Source organism: Garra rufa, chromosome 21 (genome assembly GCF_049309525.1).
Source record: "Garra rufa chromosome 21, GarRuf1.0, whole genome shotgun sequence".
Classification (NCBI taxonomy): Eukaryota; Metazoa; Chordata; class Actinopteri; order Cypriniformes; family Cyprinidae; genus Garra; species Garra rufa.
In genome coordinates, this window is record NC_133381.1 from 19,467,954 (window position 1) to 19,490,792 (window position 22,839).

The following is a 22,839-nucleotide window of genomic DNA, read 5'->3' on the forward strand; positions in this document are numbered from 1 at the left end:
TGATTTTTGATTATTAGAAAGCATTTATTGAAATATATAATTCATTTAATGAAAGGTATTCATTTCTTTTAACAACTTTATAAACAGTTTAAGTATATATTGTGTGATCAAAACTAAAAACAAACAAACAAAAAAAGTTTCATGTAAAATAAAATAATATTTTTGATACACACATAAAAGTGCTGCCAAAAATAGTTAGTCATCACATTTGTGGTTTTGTGATCGGTTCAAATTTTGTCATGGTAAGTCAAATCCTTAAGAAACACAAATCCGTCAAGCATTGTGTTACATTTCAAGGTCTGGTTTAAGAGTTTCCACAAAGGCAAACAGACCATTGTGTTGCAGCTTAAACCTATCAACTCCCATACAGCCAAGCATTGTCTATACAAACATATAAAGACCTATTTAAACAGAAAAAAGCCATCTGAGCTGAACATTTCAACACTGCTAAATCAGTATATACTTTGATGACTATATTTTTTAGCACTTAAAGAGGGATAATGTGACACAAGCAAACACAAATGACTGAAAGTGTCTGAACTGTTTGTACTTGACTATCATGTACCTTTTTTTCTGACAAATGACACTGGACTCATCCCAAACCACAAACACACCTGCATACACGAAAATGCACTTTTTTTGGAGCACCCAACTACCCCTTCAGTCCAGACAGGAGGTTTGTTGGCATGACAACACTATCCCAGCTAACATCTGTACGGTAACTTAGGGTGCGACAACTACGGGCCTAATCCCTACACAGACGGCGAGAGACACTAACAAAAAAACAAACCTCAAACTCAGGAGCCGGTCCAGGATGCTTACTGTCTCTCTGTTTCTCCATTTCTCACCATTGTGCAAGAGAGTGTGAAGGCCAGGACTGCCCGTCCAGTTTAAGGGATTTGAATTAATGCAACATGTTTTGATTGCTGGACAGCTACAATCAAACACAAAGGCCGACTTGAACAGCACTCTGATCCCTAAGGAAATGATTCACTCTTTAGATGAGTGCAGTGGATGTGTAGGACTCTAAGAAGAGCATTGTTGAAGCAAGCAACAAAACAACAACAACAAAAAAAAAAAGACAGGAACCAGAGACCAAACACAACGCTACACTGATGTGGGTCATGTGTGGCCCATCAGCACCCTCCACTGCAATAAAGAGGAAACTGCAATATATGAGATTAATTTCAAGTGATGGTTCACCAGTCTTATAAGTTAATCACAATGTGATCTACATCAAAATTGTTTAAGGCCTTCAATTTATAACTATGTATCATTATTAAAATCTGAATCTGCAAAATGTTCATACAAAAATCCTACAAAATATGTAATTTTTTTTATTTAGTACTGACCTAAAAAAAATTTAACCTAAAATATTTTTCCACAACAGAAAATAATAATTTAATTTATAAAAATGACCGTGTTCAAAAGTTTACATACACTTGATTCTTAGTACTGTGTTGTTACCTGAATGATCCACTACTGTTTTTTTATTTTTTAATGATAGTTGGTTATGAGTCCCTTGTTTGTCCTGAACAATTAAACTGCCTGCTGTTCTTCAGAAAAATCCTTTAGGTGGTCCCACAAATTCTTAGGTTTTTCAGCATATATATTTGAACCCTTTCCAACAATGACTGTGTGATTTTCAGATCTATCTTTTCTCACTGAGGACAAATGAGGGACTCAAATGCAACTGTTACAGAAGGTTCGATGCTCACTGATGCTCCAGAAGGAAAAAAACGATGCAAGAGCCAAGGGTGTAAACTTTTGAACAGAATGAGGATGTGTAGATTTTTCTTGTGTGTGTGTGTGTGTGTGTGTGTGTGTGTGTGTGTGTGTGTGTGTGTGTGTGTGTGTGTGTGTGTGTGTGTGTGTGTGTGTGTGTTTTATATACACAAACCAGGGTCGAAAAACAGCGAGGGCTTGTGACAAAAATGTAACCAAAATTAACAAAAATGCCCCACAAATTCAAGACAACGAGGAATTATGTTTAGATTCCCTCACACTGCATCAGGTTGCTTTTACGTGCTATTTTGTGCAGTGTTGAGCCTTACAATCAATCAAACGCGTTTCTGCTGAACTTAGTAATGTATTGGCCAATCAGAAGCGCTTAGATTAGTTAGCGCTAAAAATGCGCCAATCAGAGGCGCTGCTCGCAAATTCCCTCATCATAAACAACACAGTGCAGTACGATGTAAATAAAAGATTAATTTAGTAGCTTTAGTTATTATAACTAAGTTTTTGGCATAACTTGTGCTAGATTTAGGTAACGTCATGGACTGACATGTTTGTCTGTGAAGCCAGAATGTGACGTGCCCAGAACAAAACAAATACATTTTATATCATTTTCTATGTCTATGTTTATAACTATTATTACAATGTAAACAGCAAAAAGCTACAATCATGACTTTTGTCATAATCTTGCAGTCCTATGAGCTCCTGTTTTTTACATTTTTCATTTTTTACTACGTTTAGATACAATTTTAATCAGTGTATTGTTATTGAATACAGTTTAAAATATTGATTAATTGGGTAAATTTAAGCATTTGACATTAAATACAACATATGGTTTTTATAATAATAAGGTGATTATAAAAATTGCCCTCACAAATGTAGAAAATGCTGCTTAAAAAGTTAATTTCTGACCCTGACACACACATATATAAACACAACTATAAACTATATAATATAAAAAATATCATAATACAACATGGAAAGCATATTTTAAAAATTGTATTGTATTTTATCTAATTATATTTTACATTATTGTTCAGTAAGCAACATATGTTTCCTTATGCTGGGGAAAAGGCAAATTATATGGACTGTCAAATTAGGTTACCACCAATATCTCAGCACTTTGATTTCAAAATGGATTTAATGGCGTGTTTACGAGAGGAAAGACAGGATGATTGACAGCTGGAGGGTGGGGCTGCTTTATAAGCAGGTGAAGTGTGTGCTTTACTTTGATCAGAGCGTGCGTGTGTGTGTGTGTGTGTGTGTGTGTGTGTGTGTGTGTGTGTGTGTGTGTGTGTGGCTGCCAGGCATGGGAAAGTTTGAGGCTGACAGAGTGTGTAGTTGACAGGCATGGGGAAGTCTGAGGTTGAAAAAGCATTCTTGAGTAAATACTCCTGAGGGCTTTGTTGTTTGAAGCTAAATCAAAGAGCACTTAGAATGATCATGAGCCAAGAGAACCCAGCTGTACATTTGTGAAACAATGTGACAACTTGAAATCTGCCTGTCTTAAAAACCCCTACAGGAGAAGAAACTAAATAACACCCACTCAATTGCTTCCAGTCAGGTTTCAAGGGCCTGGAACTAAACGTAGTCCCTTCAAAAGTCCAAACAAGTGCAGGTTAAAAATGACAGCAATTAAAATTAAACCATTCATTGATTTGTGAAATATAAAGGTTCAAACTCTTAGGTGCTTCTTGTTTATTACTTGCTTTGAATTTGAATTACGCTTCAAAACTAGTGCTACACTGACACCTAATGTTCATAAGACAGTACTGCAGATTAAACGTTGGGCACTAGACAGATCACGCCAAGAAATAAGCTTCTAAGTTAACATCTAAAGAATGGACATCACAGTTCTCACGTAACTCCATTGAGAGGTGGCATTTAATCAAGATGGATTTTGCTAACAGACTATGGAAAAGACATAATAGTTGTCTGGTGAAGGGTTGTGGTGAGTCACCGGCAGACAGTACCAGATCACCAACAGATACAACCGCCTTTGAATAAAGCAGATCATTGTGATAGAGGTTATAAAAAGGATTTATAATCACAAAAATAAGGGTATGTGAATCTTAATCCAATCAACATGGATTATAATACGTCTCTGTTCACATAACACTTGGCACTTTCATAGTGCTAAAGTGCCAGTTCTGTCATTTCTACCATGGGTGAATACCAGTGGTTTCAGTTAGAAATATTGTGAAATATTGTGATACCACAATACAATTAATTTACGTGCTATGACCTAGGGCTGCACAGTTAATTACATTTTTATTCGTGATTACAATTATGGATCCCACAATTATATAATCATTTAAAGACAACCTTAAGACAACCTTTTTTTTTTCCACAGGTTGTCTTAAGGGCTTTTTCCATCGTTTTACATTTAGCTTTGGCATAACATTATAATACCATGGTCTTCTTTTAATTTAAAGAAGAAACCAAACCTATGTATAGTTGACATTTGAGGCTTAATGCTATAGAAAAGGTTATTTCTATAGCAGTTTTTCAGGAAGAGTGTTACCAGCTATAATGTTTGTTTTATATATAAAAATATGGCATGCAGTTTCTTCAAACAGTGGTATATAATATTCAAAACATCATTTAATGTAAATTGTGAAAATCATAATCAATAATCGCAACTTCAAATTCAAATTAATCAACAATTATGATTTTTATCATAATCGTGCAGCCCTACTATGACCTTACTGAAAATTACTGTAATATGTAAAAATGCAACTGCACTGAGAAAAAAAATACTACAGATATTAAAAAATGGGGCCAAAAATGCCCCTAAGTTTTCTTTCATGTTTTATGTAGACCAACGTTGAAAAGGTTTCAGATTAATAAAAATTCTTTTTTTTTTTTAAATGTCTTCTATGCTCACCAAGGCTGCATGTACTTGATTAAAAATACAGCAAAACTGTGAAAAATTCTGTATTTTAATATATTTTAAATAGCAAAGCAGAATTTTCAGCAGCCATTACTCTAGTCTTTAGAATGTCACATGGTATTTCAGAAATCATATTATGCTAAGCTGATAAAGAAACATTTCTTATTATCAATGCTGAAACAGTTGTACTGCTTGATATTTTTGTGGAAATTATTTGATTAATAGAAAGTTCAAATGAGATCAAACACATTGAAGACTGACGGGGAAGAGAAGAAATTGTTGAATAAAGTTGTTGTTTTTGTTTTCTTTTTGCACAAAAAGCATTCTTGTAGCTTCGTAACATTATGGTTGAACCACTAATGTCCCATGGACTATTTTAACAATGTCCTAACTACTTTTCTGGGCTTTGAATGTGTCAGTTGTGTTGCTGTCTATGCAGGGTCAGAAAGCTCTCGGATTTTATTAAAAATATCTTAATTTGTGTTCCGAAGATGAACAAAGGTCTTACGGGTTTGGAACAAAATGAGTAATTAATGAGAGAATTTTCATTTTTGGGTGAACTATTGTTTCAAAAATACAAATATTCAAATATATCTCACTTCGCTGTCCAAAAAGTTATGTAGTTGGTCTGATCTCAGACAATATTAAGAAAAAGTTTAAGCTCTCTCAAACAAACCCATAGTATTTTTCCTCCTTCACCCTGTTCTTAGATCACCTGGGCACTGAAATGATAACACATCCCACATAGCATCTCTTTATTCAGAGGCATAGTTTGATGAGGTCAAAGAGTGCAGATGTTCTTAAATCCCTCACAGGTATTGTTTTGATTTTCCCTCTTTGCACAGACCATGAATATCCTCATGTCACCAGGTACAACGTGTGCATTAGACACAATAACAAACATTCCCACTGATGTGGCATGAACAATGCAGGTTCACAAAATCTGTGAAAAACAGCACATTTAAAAAAACGGCAGAAACCAGCTAAAGTCACTAGAGCATGAGTTGATAGAGGTGCACTGAATCGGGGACAGCATCTGACAGCTGAGATATGACTTTTTAATCCATGAAGTCAGTCAACTTATTATTTATCTAAACTAAGAGTACTGAATTACCTTTGGCTCAATAATCTATAAAGTGAATAAAAAAAAAAAATTCTCACAAATTCATTATAATAATTGCAAAACAAATATATACAGTTTAACTCAAGTGTTTACATACACCTTGCAGAACCTGCAAAATGTTAATTATTTTACCAACACAAGAGGGATCATACAAAATGCATATTATTTTTGATTTAGTACTGAACTGAATAAGAAATTTCACATAAAATACATTTACATATAGTCCACAGCAGAAAATAAGTTGAATTTATAAAAATGACCCTGTTCAAAAGTTTTCATACACTTGATTCCTAATACTATGTTGTGACATGAATGATTGCCTGAATAGTTAAACTTACCACTGTTCTTCAGAAAAATCCTTCAAGTCCCACAAATTCTTTGTTTTTTCAGCATTTTGTGTATTTGAACCCTTTTCAACAATGACTGTATGATTTTGAGATCCATCTTTTCAGACTGAGGAGAACTGAGGGACAACTATTACACTGAGGCTTCGAAAGGAAACTCGATGCATCAAGAGCCAGGAGTGTAAACTTTTGAACAGAATAAAGATGTGTATATTTTTCTTATTTTGCCTAAATAACAGATTTTTTTCATTTAGTACTGTCAGTCAGTCACAAGTTTAAATACACAAAAATGCTAAAAAAAAAAATTGTGGGACCTGAGGGATATTTCTGAAGAACAGCGGATCATTCAGGTAGCAACACAGGTATTAAGAATCAAGTGTATGTAAACTTTTGAACGGAATAATTTTTATATTTTTTTCTAGTGGAATATATGTAAACATCTTTTATGTGAAATATCTTATTCAGGTCAGTACTAAATAAAAAAATACTATGCATTTTCTATGATCCCTCTTATTTTTGTAAAATAATTTACATTTTGTAGATTCTGCAAGGTGCATGTAAAATTCTGACTTAAACTGTAGGCAGTCAATAAGACTAACTGTTGCTTCATCTTTTATTAATTATTTCATTTGACTGATTGTAGTTTAATTTTCAATAGTATGACATGGAAAGAGTTGACTCATGTCAAGCACAGATTAAGACCTGTTGAAGCAGGTCTGGATTATTCTAGAATTTCAGTCTTCACCGTGTGCAATCTGATACCGTGCTATTAAAATATTTCAAACTGTATTTACTGGTGTGACGGTCCTGTCAAGGTTATGTGATTTAAAGGTTAAATATGTTTTCAAAAGAGATCTAACACATACATAGCCAAATGTAACAATAGCTTGCTTAAATAAGATGACGGATGCATAAAAGTCACATGAATTTCACAGAACAATTTGACAAGAATAAATGCCTGCGGTAAACTGTTATAAACATAGAATATACATCTGATTTTACTTATATTAACTGCATATAATTTGTCAATATGTACAATCAAGCCCGAAATTATTCATACCCTTAAATTTACTTTTATTCAACCAGCAAGTTTTTTTTGACCGGAAATGACTCAGGCTTCTCCCAAAAGAAATAAGACAATGTACAAGAATCATCATTGTGGAAAAAAATATTTCTCAGCTTTTATTTACATTTGAACAAAAAGTGGCATGTCCAAAATTATTCATACCCATCTCAATAATCAATAGAAAAGCCTTTATTGGCAATTACAGCAATCAAACTAGGGGTGGGCGATATGACCTAAAATTAATATCACGGTATTTTTCATCTTTTGAACGGTGCCGGTATAATATCACGGTATTATGTTCCTGGTCTTGATCAGAAGATCACAAATATTGTCTCTGTTCTAGAGCGATACTCTCAGGGCCATCTTTCAACTACCTTTTGGCCATTGAAAAGGTCCAACTCAGGCCCTTCAATGCTGACAAATAAGAGTTGGTGGAGTGAATCCACTGAGATATGGCTTCTCCAGTCAAGTCAATTTGCTTCATTGAACTGAAACCCCTGTGAGGTAGTGCCAAAAGTTCCGCAAGTAATAATCATCAGCAAGATTTCTGTCTTTATTTGTATAGTTTTGTCCATGAAAATGAGGCTCAGAGGTGCCATGAGTGCAATCAAATCTATAAAATCATGTTGAGATTAGTGTTTTTTTTTTTTAAATAAAATTTGGAATACACGAGTATTTAAGATTTAAATAACTGAAAGGATCTGCCAGCAGGTGGCGGCAAGACAATGAAATTAATTACTGAATCGTATTGTTCATTTGATTCGTTTGAACACGTTCATTCAAGTGACTCTCTTTATGAATGCGAAATTGAATCATTTCACTAGATTAGTTTAAAAATGCACGTTCACTTATAAATGAAACACCGCTGTGTTTGATTGGAGAACTGTGCATCTTCATTTAAACACAGCGGTGTGACTTATTCCAGAATAAATTTTGAAAATGAAACTGAGCAAAATCGGGTATAGTGTTATTCTCAGTAATGTAAGTCACCTAATAATAACTTCTTGTTTATTTAACGGCTGTAGTAAATTAATATCTAATTTACAAACTCCCATAAAAATATTAAAAGCTGTCCCTCATCTTAGTTTGCGATATAACAAAACTCTATCTTAATCAAAGACGCTCTCTGTACTGCAATCAATCTCATATTTACTCTCTCTACACACTTTGTTGATAGAAGGAATCGTGAGATATGTCTGTGATACATTACTGTGCTGTGAACCTAGACAGGTAGGTCGGGGTTTGGCTTTCCGGTGCATTTAGAACTTGCACAACAGGAACAAAGCAGCAGTCGTATTTATCTCCGCCATTGTCGATCGCGCCGTGTTGTTATTCGCGCGAGTGATGGGGAAACCTCCCGCGGATAAACTAGAGTGAGTGACGCCATGCGCATGGTGTAGTGTGAACGCACCGACTGTCTATGAGCGCACGTAATTGACAAACGGTCGCAGGCAAATTAAACTTAGGTGTAGCTTATTATTTAGAATTAGCTATTATTGATGTAAATGCAGCCGTTCAAGGCACAACATTGATTTATTACGGTATTGACGGTATTAGAAAATCCATGTCGTGGCGCAATGTCACACCGGTGTTGACTATGATACCGGTGTACCGCCCACCCCTAAATCAAACGCTTCCTATAATTGCTGACCAGCTTTTTGCATGTCTCCACTGGTATTTTGCCCATTCATCTTTAGCGATGAGCTCCAACTATTTCAGGTTGGAGGGTCTCCTTGCCATCACCCTGATCTTTAGCTCCCTCCACAGATTCTCAATTGGATTTAAGTCAGGACTCTAGCTGGGCGACTGCAAAATGTTAATGTTTTTGTCTGCTAACCATTTCCTCACCACTTTTGCTGTGTGTTTTGGGTCGTTGTCAAAATACCCCCCACCATGTTTGACAGGGATAGTGTTCTTAGGGTTGAAGGCTTCTCCTTTTTACGCCAAATGAAGCCTACATCGTTGGGCCAAACAATTCAATTTTTGTTTCATCTGACCATAAAACAGAAGACCAGAAGTCGTCTCCTATGTCCAGATGAGCATTTGCAAAAGACAAGCAGACTGTCTACAAAACAACAGCAGAGAGCTTCTGTTTTTGACCTGTTGAGTTGATTAAAACAGCTGTTCCCAATGAATCAGGGTAATTAGGATGCTTTAGAACAGCTTGGACTATTTGGAATTGACCTTATGCACGGAATACTTCCTTGTTTACTCAAGCCAGCTAAGTCATTTCCGGTCAACTGTACTGTACCGTAATATGAGCGTACTTTGCTCGTTTTCTCTACATAATACATTCACTATCGAAGAAAAGTGTTGTTTATCTAAGAGGACCAAACGTCCATATATACCGTTTCAAGAATGACAAATGCCAGTTTAAAAAAATTCGGGAGTAAATCGGCTAAATATGCGTGAGTCATTGCTATGATTGACAGTAATAACCGGACAAACATCTGACATCTGATGTCAAAAAAAGAGCTTAAATGATTCAGATTAAATACAGAGTAACAAAACTACAGCAGTAACAGTATGTGCTGGTTAAATATAGGCTATTTAATTTTACAGTTCAAGATAAAACTTAAAAGATAAAAAGATTACTAAAAAGATTACATTTTTAAAAGATTCAATTTTATAAAGTATTTCAAATTCCTATCGATTCATATCGAGTGCATTATTTAATTAATATCCCACAAATATTTAACATATTTGTAGTGAACTATATTAGTAAATAATTCACCCTTAGGCTGTTTGTGTGTGAGCTTAATGACTTTCTGCACTTGCTATACTATATACTTAAGGGCGGTAAAAGTAATACAATTTATTATACTAGTAATTTTATAATAAATCGAAAAGCAAGACGTCTTGAAAATAGAGGGAGTTTGAAAGGCAGTAATAATAAATAATCATCTGCTGCCATCTATTGGTTATAAGCGGTAATTCTACATTATTTTAGCCAAAAACAGACGTTTTCCGTGAAAAGTAATTTTTTTCCGATGCCGTTTTATGAATGAAAAGTGAGTCCTTGAAGTACATTTTATTTCACAGCTGTAGAGTTAGAAAATAATAAAGGCTTTAAAATATTGCAAGATTTTAAAAATGTGTTCATGATTATGAAGGCAAGTTAGTGATTATCAAAAATATGATTAAGATGTCCTTGAAGAGAAATATCGCTAGCTATAACGTTAGCATAAACACATTATGATGGTGTTTAGCTGTCAGCATTTAAATGTACAACTATGCAGATACGGAGAGTACGGGATAGCCAGGCTCCGCATTTAAATTATTTAGCTATTTAAATTATGTTGTTAAATAATATGAAACTGAATGTTCACGCCGCTAACATTGTTTATAATGTTGCAATTATATTTTTTCTCAGTTTCTGATAAGAACGAGGCAGTAGATGAGTCTCACGAGTGTCCACCTAATATATAACACATATAAAATTAGCTTCAGCGGAAGTTTACGAGCTGGCTTATCTTTATGCGGAAGTTCTAAAGAACGCTCCGTGCATAAGGTCAATTGTATAGAACTTTGGATTTTCCCATAGACTGTGACAGTTTGCAAAGGGTATGAATTCTACTTTTTGTTCAAATGTAAATAAAAGCTGAGAATTTTTTTTTTCCACAATGATGCCTCTTGTACATCGTCTTATTACCTTCTGGGAGAAGCCTGTGTCATTTCTGGTCAAAAAAAAACTTGCTGGTTGAATAAAAGTAAAGTCAGAATTTGCCAGGGGTATGAATAATTTCGGGTTTGACTGTAAATAATCACATTTACTTATTAAATTATTGCTAACTATTTTTTAATTACATCTTATTCAACATAAGTACTATTTCTTTCAAAACAGCATAATGTAAAATTACTAAATCAAGTTAAATTAAAACTTAATTATTGCAATATCTGATTAAAACAAAAATACATTAAACAGTATTGTGCAGGTGTAGCACACTTGATTTTGTACAGAAAACTGGAGGTGTTATTAAACACCAGTCCCACAATACACAGTGAGAATGAAAGAGCCTGAGGGAGAGAAAACGAGAGAGAGAGGGAGACCATAAGAAAGACAAGGAAGTAGACAGGCTCAGACATTTTTAAGAATGTCCTATAAAATATTCTGAATATGATATTCTATTCCAAATATGACTGAGTGGCAAAAATTATATCCAGCAATCTGGCTGTATTGTTAAACAGAATTAAAAAGCAATCATAAACTAAAATCTTGCCATCTCCTCTCTGTGTTTTGGAGAAGAGTGTTTGGTGTTGTTTTCTACGTGGACATCACATGAAGAAGCAACATTATCCTCAGCTCCTTTGTTAGGCGGTTTGTAATGAGCCTGTAATGAGTTCATGTAAAATGCAGCAGGGAGATCATCTATCTCACCCAGAGCAGGGGTCCTCACAGCACTGAACTGATACAGAGGCCCTATATCACCCTCTCAACATAGCAGACAGCAAGAGACGTCTAAGTGTCAATGACATGGCTGCTCTCAGCTGTATTTTCTGACAAAATCAAGCTTGCATATCTGTCCATATTAGTATTTTGTAAGTACTAGACTTGGTATAAACCGACAACTCGCCTTACTAACTGAAAATATTTTCAGAATGAGGAGGAAATATAAGACATAACCTAGTTTTGATAGCTTCTGACTGTAACTTTCATACAGTATGTCATATTTATGTCACTGTCCTTGTTACAGTCTCAAATTAACAGATAGGACTGTTATCTAGAATAAGACTAATAATTATAATACGTCTGTAGTCCAACTAATGACAATACTTAATGCTAATATTTTCCACACTTCTCTGCAAATCACAAGCCACTATAGAATTAAGTACAAGCCAACAACAGTGAACCCTATCCAGTCAGCTAAACCAGTCCAGCCCTGTCAGCTAAACAATTCTGAAACGCCACCGGAAATTTTAGATTTTTAACGGGTAATAAGAGAAAAAAACTACTTAACCACACACTGTTTCGCGTTGTACAACGATTTATACAAATACATTTAATTTAGCATGCACATATGATCCAACACTCTGAACTACTCGTGTGCACAGGATACTCTGCCTCTCGCATCATTCAAGGACTTACCGGTTAGTTCACAAATAATCTGTTGATCTCCAGTTGACTGAATTGATGCCGCATGTGCTGTGTGTTTGTTGCCAGACGACTAACGTTACAAATTAATATAACTTAAGAAGAATACAAGCAAATATAAACTTGTCGCAGTAAAACGCGATCTCCTTCACTTGTGAAACTTTTAAACTCATAAGCTATTTTTACGGATTGTTAGCTGTTGCTAACCATTGACATGTTCATGATTTCAAGAGTGTCCAAGCAACGGACGCAACTCTCCATCAGTGTTTACTTTTCTCCCGCGTTGTTTTCCAAACATTACGGTACTCTAATATCTTCCGGGTTGTTCCTGTAGTTGGGATCAGGATTGAGATCCCATTTACATGAGTTTAGAAACCCGATCGATTATTAAATAGTCTTTACGCGGATCGTTAATAGCCTACGTTATTGTCCAAATTACACACATATTTAAACTAAAACGTAAAAAAAAATGTTATTATGTTATATATATGTTATTTGTCTGCGCAAAATATGTTTATTACGCTAATTTTATTTCAAATTTAATGCCCTAGTGAATAGTTTTTAAGATATCGTTTTAAAAAATCAAAGATGTATATTGTTTAGTTAAACCTACACTACCCGTCGTTTTTGAACGGTAAGATTTGTAAGTTTCCAAGTACCAAGCCTGCATTTTTTTTTATCCAAAGTACAACAAAAACAGTAATATTGTGAAATATTTTTTACTATTTAAAAATAACTGCTTACTATCTGAATATATTTTGAAATGTAATTTATTCCTGTGATCAAAGCTACATTTTCAGCATCATTTCTCCATTCTTTAGTGTGACATGATCCGTTAGAAGTCATTCTAATATGCTGATTTGCTGTTCAAGAAACATTTTTTATTGTTATCATTATTATCAATATTTAAAACAGTTGAGTACTTTTTTTCAGGATTCTTTCATGAATAGAAAGATCCAAAGATCAGCCTTTTCTGAAATAAAAAAGCTTTTGTAACATTATACTGTACCATTCAAAAACTTGGAGACAGTATATGTATATATTTTTATTTTATGTTATTTTATTTTATTTTAGACATGATTGTTGTGCAAATTTTGGAAAATTCAGTAAAAAGATTTGTCTACTACTATTTTATTTTATTGTGTCTTATTTATTGCATTGTATTATTGTAATACTTTTATGTAGTAAGGATGCTTTAAATTGATCAAAAGTGATGAAAAAGACATTTATGTTACAAAAGATTTATATTTCAGATAAATGCTGTTCTTTTAAACTTTCTATTCATCAAAGAAACTTGAAAAAAATCTACTCAGCTGTTTTCAACATAATAATAAATGTTTTGAGCAGCAAATCTGAATATTAAAATTATTTCTCAAGGATCATGTGACTGCAGTAATGATGCTAAAAATTTAGCTTTGAAATCACAGGAATAAATTACATTTTAAAATATATTCAAATAGAAAACAGTGATTTTAAATAGTAAAAATATTTCAAAATGTTACTGTTTTTGCTGTATTTTGCATCAAATAAATCCATTCTTGGTGAGCAGAAGATCTTTGAAAATTTTTTAAATCTTATACTATTTACCGTTTTCAAAAGGTTAAGTTCAAATCTTAATCTTTTACCTAGTAGCGTATGTTTTAATGACCAAAATTATGACTGCAAACAAACAACAGATATTCGTATCGGTTCTTTGAAAAGAACTGTTCGAATGAACCGATTCCCTGAATTAAGTCATCCCATACAAAACGACTCATGGAAGATGGATCTTTTAGTTCGTGATTTGTTTTGGTGACTTGTAGGAACTGTAGTTTTTATTTCAACCAAGTGAACGCTCATAGCGCCACTAAGAACTACATTTCCCAAAAGGCACTTAAAACCTAAAACACAGGTGCCCCGGCAACTTGTTGCCTCGTGAGGAAAATAGGGGTGACCTCCGCAATCAGTAGTGGGAGAGCCGCTGTCATTGTAAACCAGCTGAAAATGGTAAGAAAAATTAATATTCCAACCTACAGTGATATGAAATTGTAAGTTTTAGGGTCAATATATGAGCATGTAATTGCGAAGTGACCCAAGGATTTAAAAAAATCAATGTCAAACTTTAGTTTGACTTTAGGAATTACAGTAGAACTAAAACTTCTGCAGTTACTGTAACATGTATGATTTGACGTGCATACTGATGATTAAAACACTTATATAACAGTCAAGCATTTATGTTTGTATGGGATATTCCTTATATCAAACCGTTAAGGGCATTTTGAGTTGTATTAATTCTCTGTTTTTTGTACAAGTAATGGATTAGATTATTCCGAATATAATGCAGATAACAATTTGCAACAAATTAAAGTTTCTGCATAAGTGTAAAAGGGTGAAAGTGACTTCATTGAAGAAACGTATAAATGTCTCATGGTTTAAAAATATCCCCACATGGCACTTCATTCTGAGGTCTGGCAGAGTTTGCCAGGACTATTTATATGTTCTAACGTGGTGAGCCTCCTGAGTGTGTCTGTCCTGAGTGGTTGTTGTAATATCACTTTTATTTTCTGTGCTAACTCACATCTATTGTTTATAATTGTATCTCTCTTGTTTTGCTGTAGCCTGAGCCTATTAGAGTCCTGGTGACCGGCGCTGCTGGCCAGATCGCATACTCTCTGCTATACAGCATTGCAAAGGGAGATGTCTTCGGTAAAGATCAGGTAGAGGCAGGATTTGGCTTATGCAATGTCACGTCACATCCAATTAAAGTCTGTTGTATCATTGCGCATGCTGCTTAACTAATTCCAGGAGAAGGCATCATGTATGTCTTGAAACTGTAGCAAAACCAAAACCATTTTATGACAGTCATGCAACAATGTTTACTTTCCCTATCGCTTTCAGCCTCTCACTTTGCTTCTGTTGGACATCACTCCCATGTTGCCTGTGCTGGAGGGTGTCGTTATGGAGCTGCAGGACTGTGCCCTCCCACTTCTGAGAGGTACACATACATATACACACACACAGAATGGAGTGTCATGAGGCCCTGTGTCCTCTGGTCTTTGTGCCAGTCATGCAGTCTTAAAGGCCTGTGTTTTCATTGCACAAATGACAAGAGCTCAGAGCAATCTGATTGGCTGCCTGTATGATCCCCAGCTGAAAGGGCAGCTAAACTTAGGATTGTAGTTCCCATCTGAGGATGATATGGGAAGGTTGACAGTATGTGACCTGTCAAGTGCATGGAACCAGCAAACAAAAATTCAGGAGGCCCCAACTGGATGGATGAAACAAAAACATGCCATTGGTCACATTTCACCTCAAAGAAAAATTAAGTATTGGATAAAAAATTATATATAATTACAATGTAAAATAACTGTTTTCTATTTAATTATATTTTAAAATATAATTTATTCCTGTGAAGCAAAGCTGAATTTTCAGCATCATTACTTTAGTCTCCAGTGTCACGTGATCCTTCAGAAATCATTATGCTGATTTATAATCAATGTTGGAAACAGTTGTGCTGCTTAATATTTTTTTGTAACCTGTGATGCCTTTTTCAGGATTCTTTGATGAATAAAAAATAAAAAAGAACAGCATTTTTTCAAATGGAAATCTTTTCTTAAACTCTTTACTATCCGTTTTTATCAATTTGACACTTCCTTGCTAAATAAAAAATATTACTTTCTTTCAAAAAAGAAAGAAAGAAATGTACTGACCCCAACCAAAATTTTAAACAGTAGTGTATTTTGTTACGAAACATTTCTATTTTGAATAAATGCTGTTTTGTTTTTTTTACTTTTTTTTTCAAAGAATACTGAAAACAGGTTCCAAAAAAAATCAGTACAACAGTTTCCAATATAATGATAATAAATCAGCGTATTAGAATGATTTCTGAAGGATCATGTGACATTGAACCCTGAAGTAATGCTGAACATTCAACTTTGTATCAGAAAGATAAATTATATTTTAAAATGTATTAAGAAAAAAAATATATTTTAAATTGCAATAATATTTCAGAATATATATTTTTAGCAGCCTTAATGAGCATAAAAAAACGTCTTTAAAAAAAATAAAAAATCTTACTGATCCCAAGCAGTATATAAGACAAACGCCTATTTCCTTTTCTTTTCTTTTCTTTTCTTTTCTTTCCTTTTCTTTTTTTTGCAATTTTTTTTATTGTTTTATATATAATAAATTCATGGCAGTTTACCAAATAGTATATATGTATACTAAATTTAAACAGTATTATTATTAATAGTAATATTTCAGTTTTATTATTTCACAAATTCACAAACTCTTAAAATTGCTGATATATTAAAAGACAGATTTTTTTTTTTTTTTTAAATTAGGCGTTATGATGCAATGTATTGAATTAATTAATATGTTAAAACCAGTCAACCAGTCTTTCACGTTACCCAGGTTCTTTATTTCTCAGTTTCTTCTAAAAACACATTTTGCTGTGTTGTCTTGTGCCTCCCTGAACCTGCTGTTGTTGTTTACCCTCCATCTATTTTAATGCCACTCTCTGTGCCTTTTGTTGCAGAGGTCATCCCCACCGATAAAGAGGACGTTGCATTCAAGGATTTGGATGCTGCCATCCTGGTGGGCTCCATGCCAAGGAGAGAGGGCATGGAGAGAAAGGACCTTCTGAAGGCCAACGTTGCTATCTTTAAGTCCCAGGGGGTGGCGCTTGACAAGTATGCAAAGAAAACAGTCAAGGTGAACAACAGATTTTGACCTAATTAAGAGCAAATATAATGAAGAGAAGCTAATTGCAAACCAAAATGTGTTAATATGCAGGTTCTAGTTGTTGGTAACCCAGCCAACACTAACTGTCTGATTGCGGCCAAATCCGCCCCATCCATCCCCAAAGAGAATTTCTCCTGTCTGACGCGCCTGGATCACAACAGGGCTTGCTCTCAGGTAAAAACACCTATTCGCTGGATGGCCCAAATAGGTGATATGTTTCAGTTTGTGCATCACACTAACGTAATTGTACCACACAATGTGTCTTTTAGGTGGCAATACGTTGTGGCATTTCAGCAAACAGCGTGAAGAATATGATCATCTGGGGAAATCATTCATCTACGCAGTACCCTGATGTCCACCACTGCAAGGTGAATGTGCAGGGGAAGGACGTGACTGCATTTGATGCAGTGAAGGACGATGCCTGGCTGAAGGGAGATTTCATTTCTGTAAGTGCTGTCTGCTGTGGTTCCTCTACCTGTAGAGGTCACTGTTGGCCTATTTTCTATGCCACACTACTTTACCAGCATTCATGTGTATGACATTGAGTTGTAGCAACATTCTTAATATACTTTTGCACATGACTACTGATTGGAGTGACATTATCATAACCTTTCTGTTGTTATTCCACTCTTCCTCCTGTTTCTCAGACAGTGCAGCAGCGTGGTGCTGCAGTCATTAAAGCCAGGAAGCTCTCCAGTGCCATGTCAGCCGCCAAGGCCATCTGTGATCACATGAGAGACATCTGGGCAGGCACTCCCGAGGTCAGCTTTTTAGTGGTTCTTCACTATTCTCACAGATATTGGTTTTAGACTGTTTTGAGGCCAATATTGTATCTCTGTATTGTGTAAAATATGCAATGTTTTCTCTGTAAATCAGTGGTTCTCAATCATTTTGACCTGTCACAGTATAAGATATTCAAGTATTTTGGCTGTAATAATGACAAATTTGCTTGTTTTCAAACATTTTTTATGAACATGAAAAAGTATTGATATATTAAATTTCAAATTTTAAGTTTCAAGTACTATATGTTTTTTAGTAAAATCAATTGTTATTGATGGGAAAATTTGAATTAGATTTTTGAATCTTGATTTTTTTTTAATAATAATTTAGTTAGTCAACAATAATTTATTAATTTTTTAAGTCATTAATTTAATATTTAAGTTATTAACCGAGTCATTTATTCGCTAAGGCGCCCTAGAGGGGTTACTTCTGTAGTTATTTTATTGCATCAAGTGTGGAGAAATAAGATTTCTACTTTTTTCAAACGGAGGCCTATGTCAAATAATAAACAGTAAGATTTTTATTGTTTTTTTAAAGAAGTCTGTTCTACTCACCAAGCCTGCATTTCTTTAATCCAAAGTACAGCAAAAACAATGAAATCACTGTTTTCTATTTGAATATATTTCAAAAAATATATATTTATATTTATAAATATAGAATATATTTATGAAAAAGCTGAATTTTTAGCATCATTACTGCAGTCCTTCAGAAATCATTCTAACATTCTGATTTTCTGCTCAAAAACACATTATTATTATTATTATTATTAATAATAATGTTGAAAACAGCTGAGTAGATTTTTTTGTAGGTTTCTTTGATGAATAAGTTCAGTAGAACAGCATTTATGTAAAATAGAATAAAAAATGTTTCTTGAACAGCAGATCAGCATATTCGAATGATTTCTGAAGAATCATGTGACACTTTAGACTGGACTAATGATGCTGAAAATTTAGCTTTGATCACAGGAATAAATTACATTTTAAAATATATTCAAATAGAAAACAGTTATTTATAAAAAATATTTCAAAACGGTACTGCTTTTGCTGTACTATGGATCAAATACTAAATGCAGGCTTGGTGGGCAGAAGAGACCTCTTTTAAAAAAACATTACAAATCTTATTGTTCAAAACCTTTTGACTGGTAGTGTAAGCCCTAAACATTTTACCAGTCTACCTATTTGGCACTCTATGGAACTGAAAAGCCAAGCAATATGAAACATAAATGCACAACGACTATGTAATAACATTAATTGTTCATTAGTTTTTGGAGGGGTTTTTCACCCCCACACAAACACCATGAGAGTCGCTCATTGAGTATTTACTCATCTACAAAGTAATTTTATGTGCGATATGATGATTGCATAATATGATGGTGTCTAATAAATGTTGCAAATGTTCTCTACTAATTCTGTGATATTAAACACAAGGCAACAGCTTTATTTAGACTGATGCTGTACAGATTTATGAGGAACTGCTCATTTGTTCTGAACAGCTTATGTGCTTGTTTTATAGGGTGAGTTTGTCTCTATGGGTGTCTATTCCACTGGAAACCCTTATGGAGTACCTGAGGACCTTATTTACTCATTCCCTGTTTCAATCAAGGTTTGTCATAAAACATTCCCCAAATGTATGCCTATTATCTGTTCCTTAAACTTCATATTCATATTTATTTATCAGTCTCAACTAGAGTAAGTTTTGTAAGATATTTCTCTTTTTCTTCAGGATAAGACCTGGAAGATTGCTGAAGGCCTGCCCATCAATGACTTCTCAAGAGGGAAGATGGACGCAACAGCAGCTGAATTAGTAGAGGAAAGAGACACCGCTGTCTCTTTCCTGGGTGTGTGAATTAAAACCCAACCATCTACACCACTCTTAGATGCCCAGAAAACTCCAGAAGCATGTTTGTAAAACACTCCAGAAAATATTTTTCTTCCCCTAAAACTGTTACACAAATACTAGAACTGTGTGTACTTGAATTTCCAGATCTTTTCAGCTGGATTTTAATGAATAATTCAGAATTTGTATCTAGTCTGGTTGTTTCCTTTCTCGTTTTTGGTCTTCCACCAGAGCACAGCTGTCATGTAAAGAGAAAAAGTAGTCTAAAACATAATGGTCATTATTTCTAGACTGCCCTTTCCAAGCCAGAACTGCATAAAGGAGGACCAAAGCCTGGAAAGGACTCAAAGTACGTGGATTAGGTCTTTCTGTGTCATTGTCCAGACTGAAATTTCAGCTGTTACATGTCTGACAGAAGTTTGTCAGAAATGATCAAGGAATGTTTCATGTTTTAATTACAGTGCTTTGGCAGTGTGGTTACTGTAACAGATGTTTATATGTAGAATCCGGCAATAAAACCCAGACATTAAAATGCATTCTTGCACTCATTATGAGACATTATTTTTGTACATTAACATTACTAAAACATTATTTTGCACTCTGTGGTTTACAATGAATAGCGGTTATAATTCTTTTACAGTCAATATAGTCAATTCATTGTCATATGTAGTGTTTAGAGTCAAGATACTATTTTCGTTTCTGGATCTTACTTAGAAATATTAGACATTGAATATTGTACATATCCTTTAACACACTGCAGGCGCTTGATGAAAATAGCGCTGATCGTTCTGTCCTGCAAGGTCATTGGCGTAAGCTTGCAGATGTGGCCTGCCGTCTGTGTTGCCAAATCTCAATAGAAAAATAAGCCTAAAATTTGTGGTGTCTTTTCAATAATTTTATATTTCTACAAAATAGTTGACGTGTTTTACTAGACAACTGACCATCTAAGTTAATAAAAATTGACACCTATCCAGCTATTTTTTCATGCAGAAGTAATTTGTTTTCTGGTAATTGTTAGACTTCCGGGGTCCGTTCTTCGTACCTCGCTAACTAAGTTAGCTGGATTTGATTGATGACGATTTTGCGTGATCTTGGATCGCTCGGTTCTTCGAAGCTCATCCAGGACTTGCTGTCATAGCAACAGGTGCGCAAGCTTAAACCTGCTCTGGAGCAGGTTTATTTCATGTAAACAGGATTCAGGCTGCGCTCTTGGCGGGTTATGATTGGTTGAAATGGCGAGGTCACATCTGATTGGTTAAAGAGCACGACTGACGCGGACTGACTCACGTGGGAAAAAAAGTATTATAAGTAAAGTAAATTAATAATTTTATTCACCAAGGATGTATTAAGTTAATAATTCTATAATTTATTAAAAGTTAATAGTAAATAATTTACAATGTTATATATATATATATATAGGAATCACAGGTTCCAAAAAATATTTGGCAGCACAACTGTTAATATTATCCAACATTGATCATTCTAATAATAAATCAGCATATTAGAATGATTTCTGAGGATCATGTGACACTTAAGACTGGAGTAACAGCTGATAAAAATTCAGCTTTTCACCACAGGAATAAATTCTATTTTAAAGTATGTTAAAATATATATTAAAAAAAACATTATTTTATATTGTAAAAACATTTTGCAATATTACTGTTTTTTTTTCTGTATTTTTAATCAAATAAATGCAGTCTTGATGAGCATAAGAGACTTCTTTAAAGACTATTACAAGTCTTACTGACCCCAAACTTTTGAACGGTAGTGTTTAAAAAAATAAAAATATAAATAAAATAACATATCAAGGAAAAAACATGTAACATGGGCAGCATTAATGCATTTAATTTGTTCACTACTTTTTGCCAGCCCTCTCTCCTTGCTTTTCCAGCCTTTGCAGTTTTCCCTTGCGTTTAAACTCTGAAACTCCTGAAATCCCTCAATCAAGAGTTCTTGCTCTGCAGAAAAATACTGAGCGCGCTCCTTCGTCATGTTCGCCGACCAATCAAAGAGTTGCCAGATCAATGTTTCTACTATCGATACGTAGCCCCTTTAAAGCCACCCAGTGATCTCAAATAACTTCATCCAGCTATACTAATCATCAACAACAGGTGCGTTCAGAGAACTGGAATAGCGAGCTCATAGTTAGCGCGATGATTTGATCTTGGATGTGTCATTTGATCTTGGATGTAGTAAGCGAGGTACGAAGAACGGACCCCCGGTTCATAAGATGCTGTAGGGAAATAACGAGAAGAATAACAAAGTGCAGTAAATGGTAAAACAATTTGCACTACAAACCACTGTGTTCATAATAAGGATAATGCAATAAAATAATATGGTAAGACACCAGTTTGCAGTATCAAGCAGTGAAACGAGCTGTTTTGTACATCTAAAAACTGAGACCGGAAGCCAGACACATTACATTTGCAAACGGGAAAAATAAGGTGGATTAGCAAAGGGGAAAATATTTAATAATGACTTAGTACCACAGGGGCAGCCATGGCCTAATGGTGAGGGAGTTGGGCTTGTAACCCAAAGGTTGCCGGTTCAATTCCCACACCGGCAGGAATTGAAGGTTGGGATTGTGAATGAACAGCGCTCTTTCCACCTTCAATACCATGACTGGAGTGCCCTTGAGCAAGGCACTGAACACCCAGTTGCTCCCGGGGCGCTGGAGCAATGGCTGCCCACTGCTCCGGTGTGTGTTCATAGTGTGTGTGTTTGTTTACTTCTCACTGCTGTGTGTGTGCACTTGGATGGGTTAAATGCAGAAGGCCAATTTCGAGTATGGGTCACCATACTTGACAATACGTCACAACTTTAGTAGGTAGTGCATTTGTGTTTTTGACAGACAGATGGTGTTTTATTTTGGTAAGTCATTATACTACAAATAATTGTACTAGAATAGTTAAGTGTATTGTAAAAATACGCTAACAAATCGCAAACCAACACAGCTTTTATTTCTAAGTGACTTTAATCAACAAGTCGCTTATAGTAAGAGGACATGGCAACACAGACTGCAGTCAACCAATGAGATGCGCCCCTCTGAAATGCATCGTTCTCATTCGTTACTGCGAGTTCACGTTTTGCCTTTGGAATTAAATCTACTGCAATGTAAGTACTAACTTGCATTTGTTCACTACTTAAATAAAGAAATGTTATATTGTATCTTGTAATATGATATAATTTGAGTGTCAATGTGTGAATTGATTCATTCATTCATAATCATTCATTCATCACGACAGAATG

The 22,839-nt window shown here is 34.7% G+C and overlaps 2 protein-coding genes across 2 annotated transcripts in view; one reads left to right on the plus strand and one right to left on the minus strand.

Annotated features, from left to right (window-relative positions):
• Positions 1 to 12,518, minus strand: part of wdpcp (WD repeat containing planar cell polarity effector) — a 100,003-nt gene extending 87,485 nt beyond the window's left edge. Inside the window, exon 1 of the mRNA XM_073827334.1 lies at positions 12,247 to 12,518. The gene's annotated coding sequence lies outside the window, so the exon portion shown is untranslated. The remainder of the gene's footprint in view (positions 1 to 12,246) is intronic.
• Positions 12,519 to 14,081: 1,563 nt separating this feature from the next.
• mdh1ab (malate dehydrogenase 1Ab, NAD (soluble)) lies at positions 14,082 to 20,126 on the plus strand. Its single transcript, XM_073826714.1, has 9 exons — positions 14,082 to 14,238; positions 14,850 to 14,948; positions 15,130 to 15,226; positions 16,769 to 16,944; positions 17,026 to 17,148; positions 17,244 to 17,420; positions 17,622 to 17,735; positions 19,267 to 19,356; positions 19,477 to 20,126. Exons 1-9 carry the CDS (start codon positions 14,236 to 14,238, stop codon positions 19,597 to 19,599), a joined length of 1,002 nt encoding a protein of 333 aa, XP_073682815.1. The 5' UTR covers positions 14,082 to 14,235; the 3' UTR covers positions 19,600 to 20,126.
• The last annotated feature ends 2,713 nt before the right edge of the window (positions 20,127 to 22,839 follow it).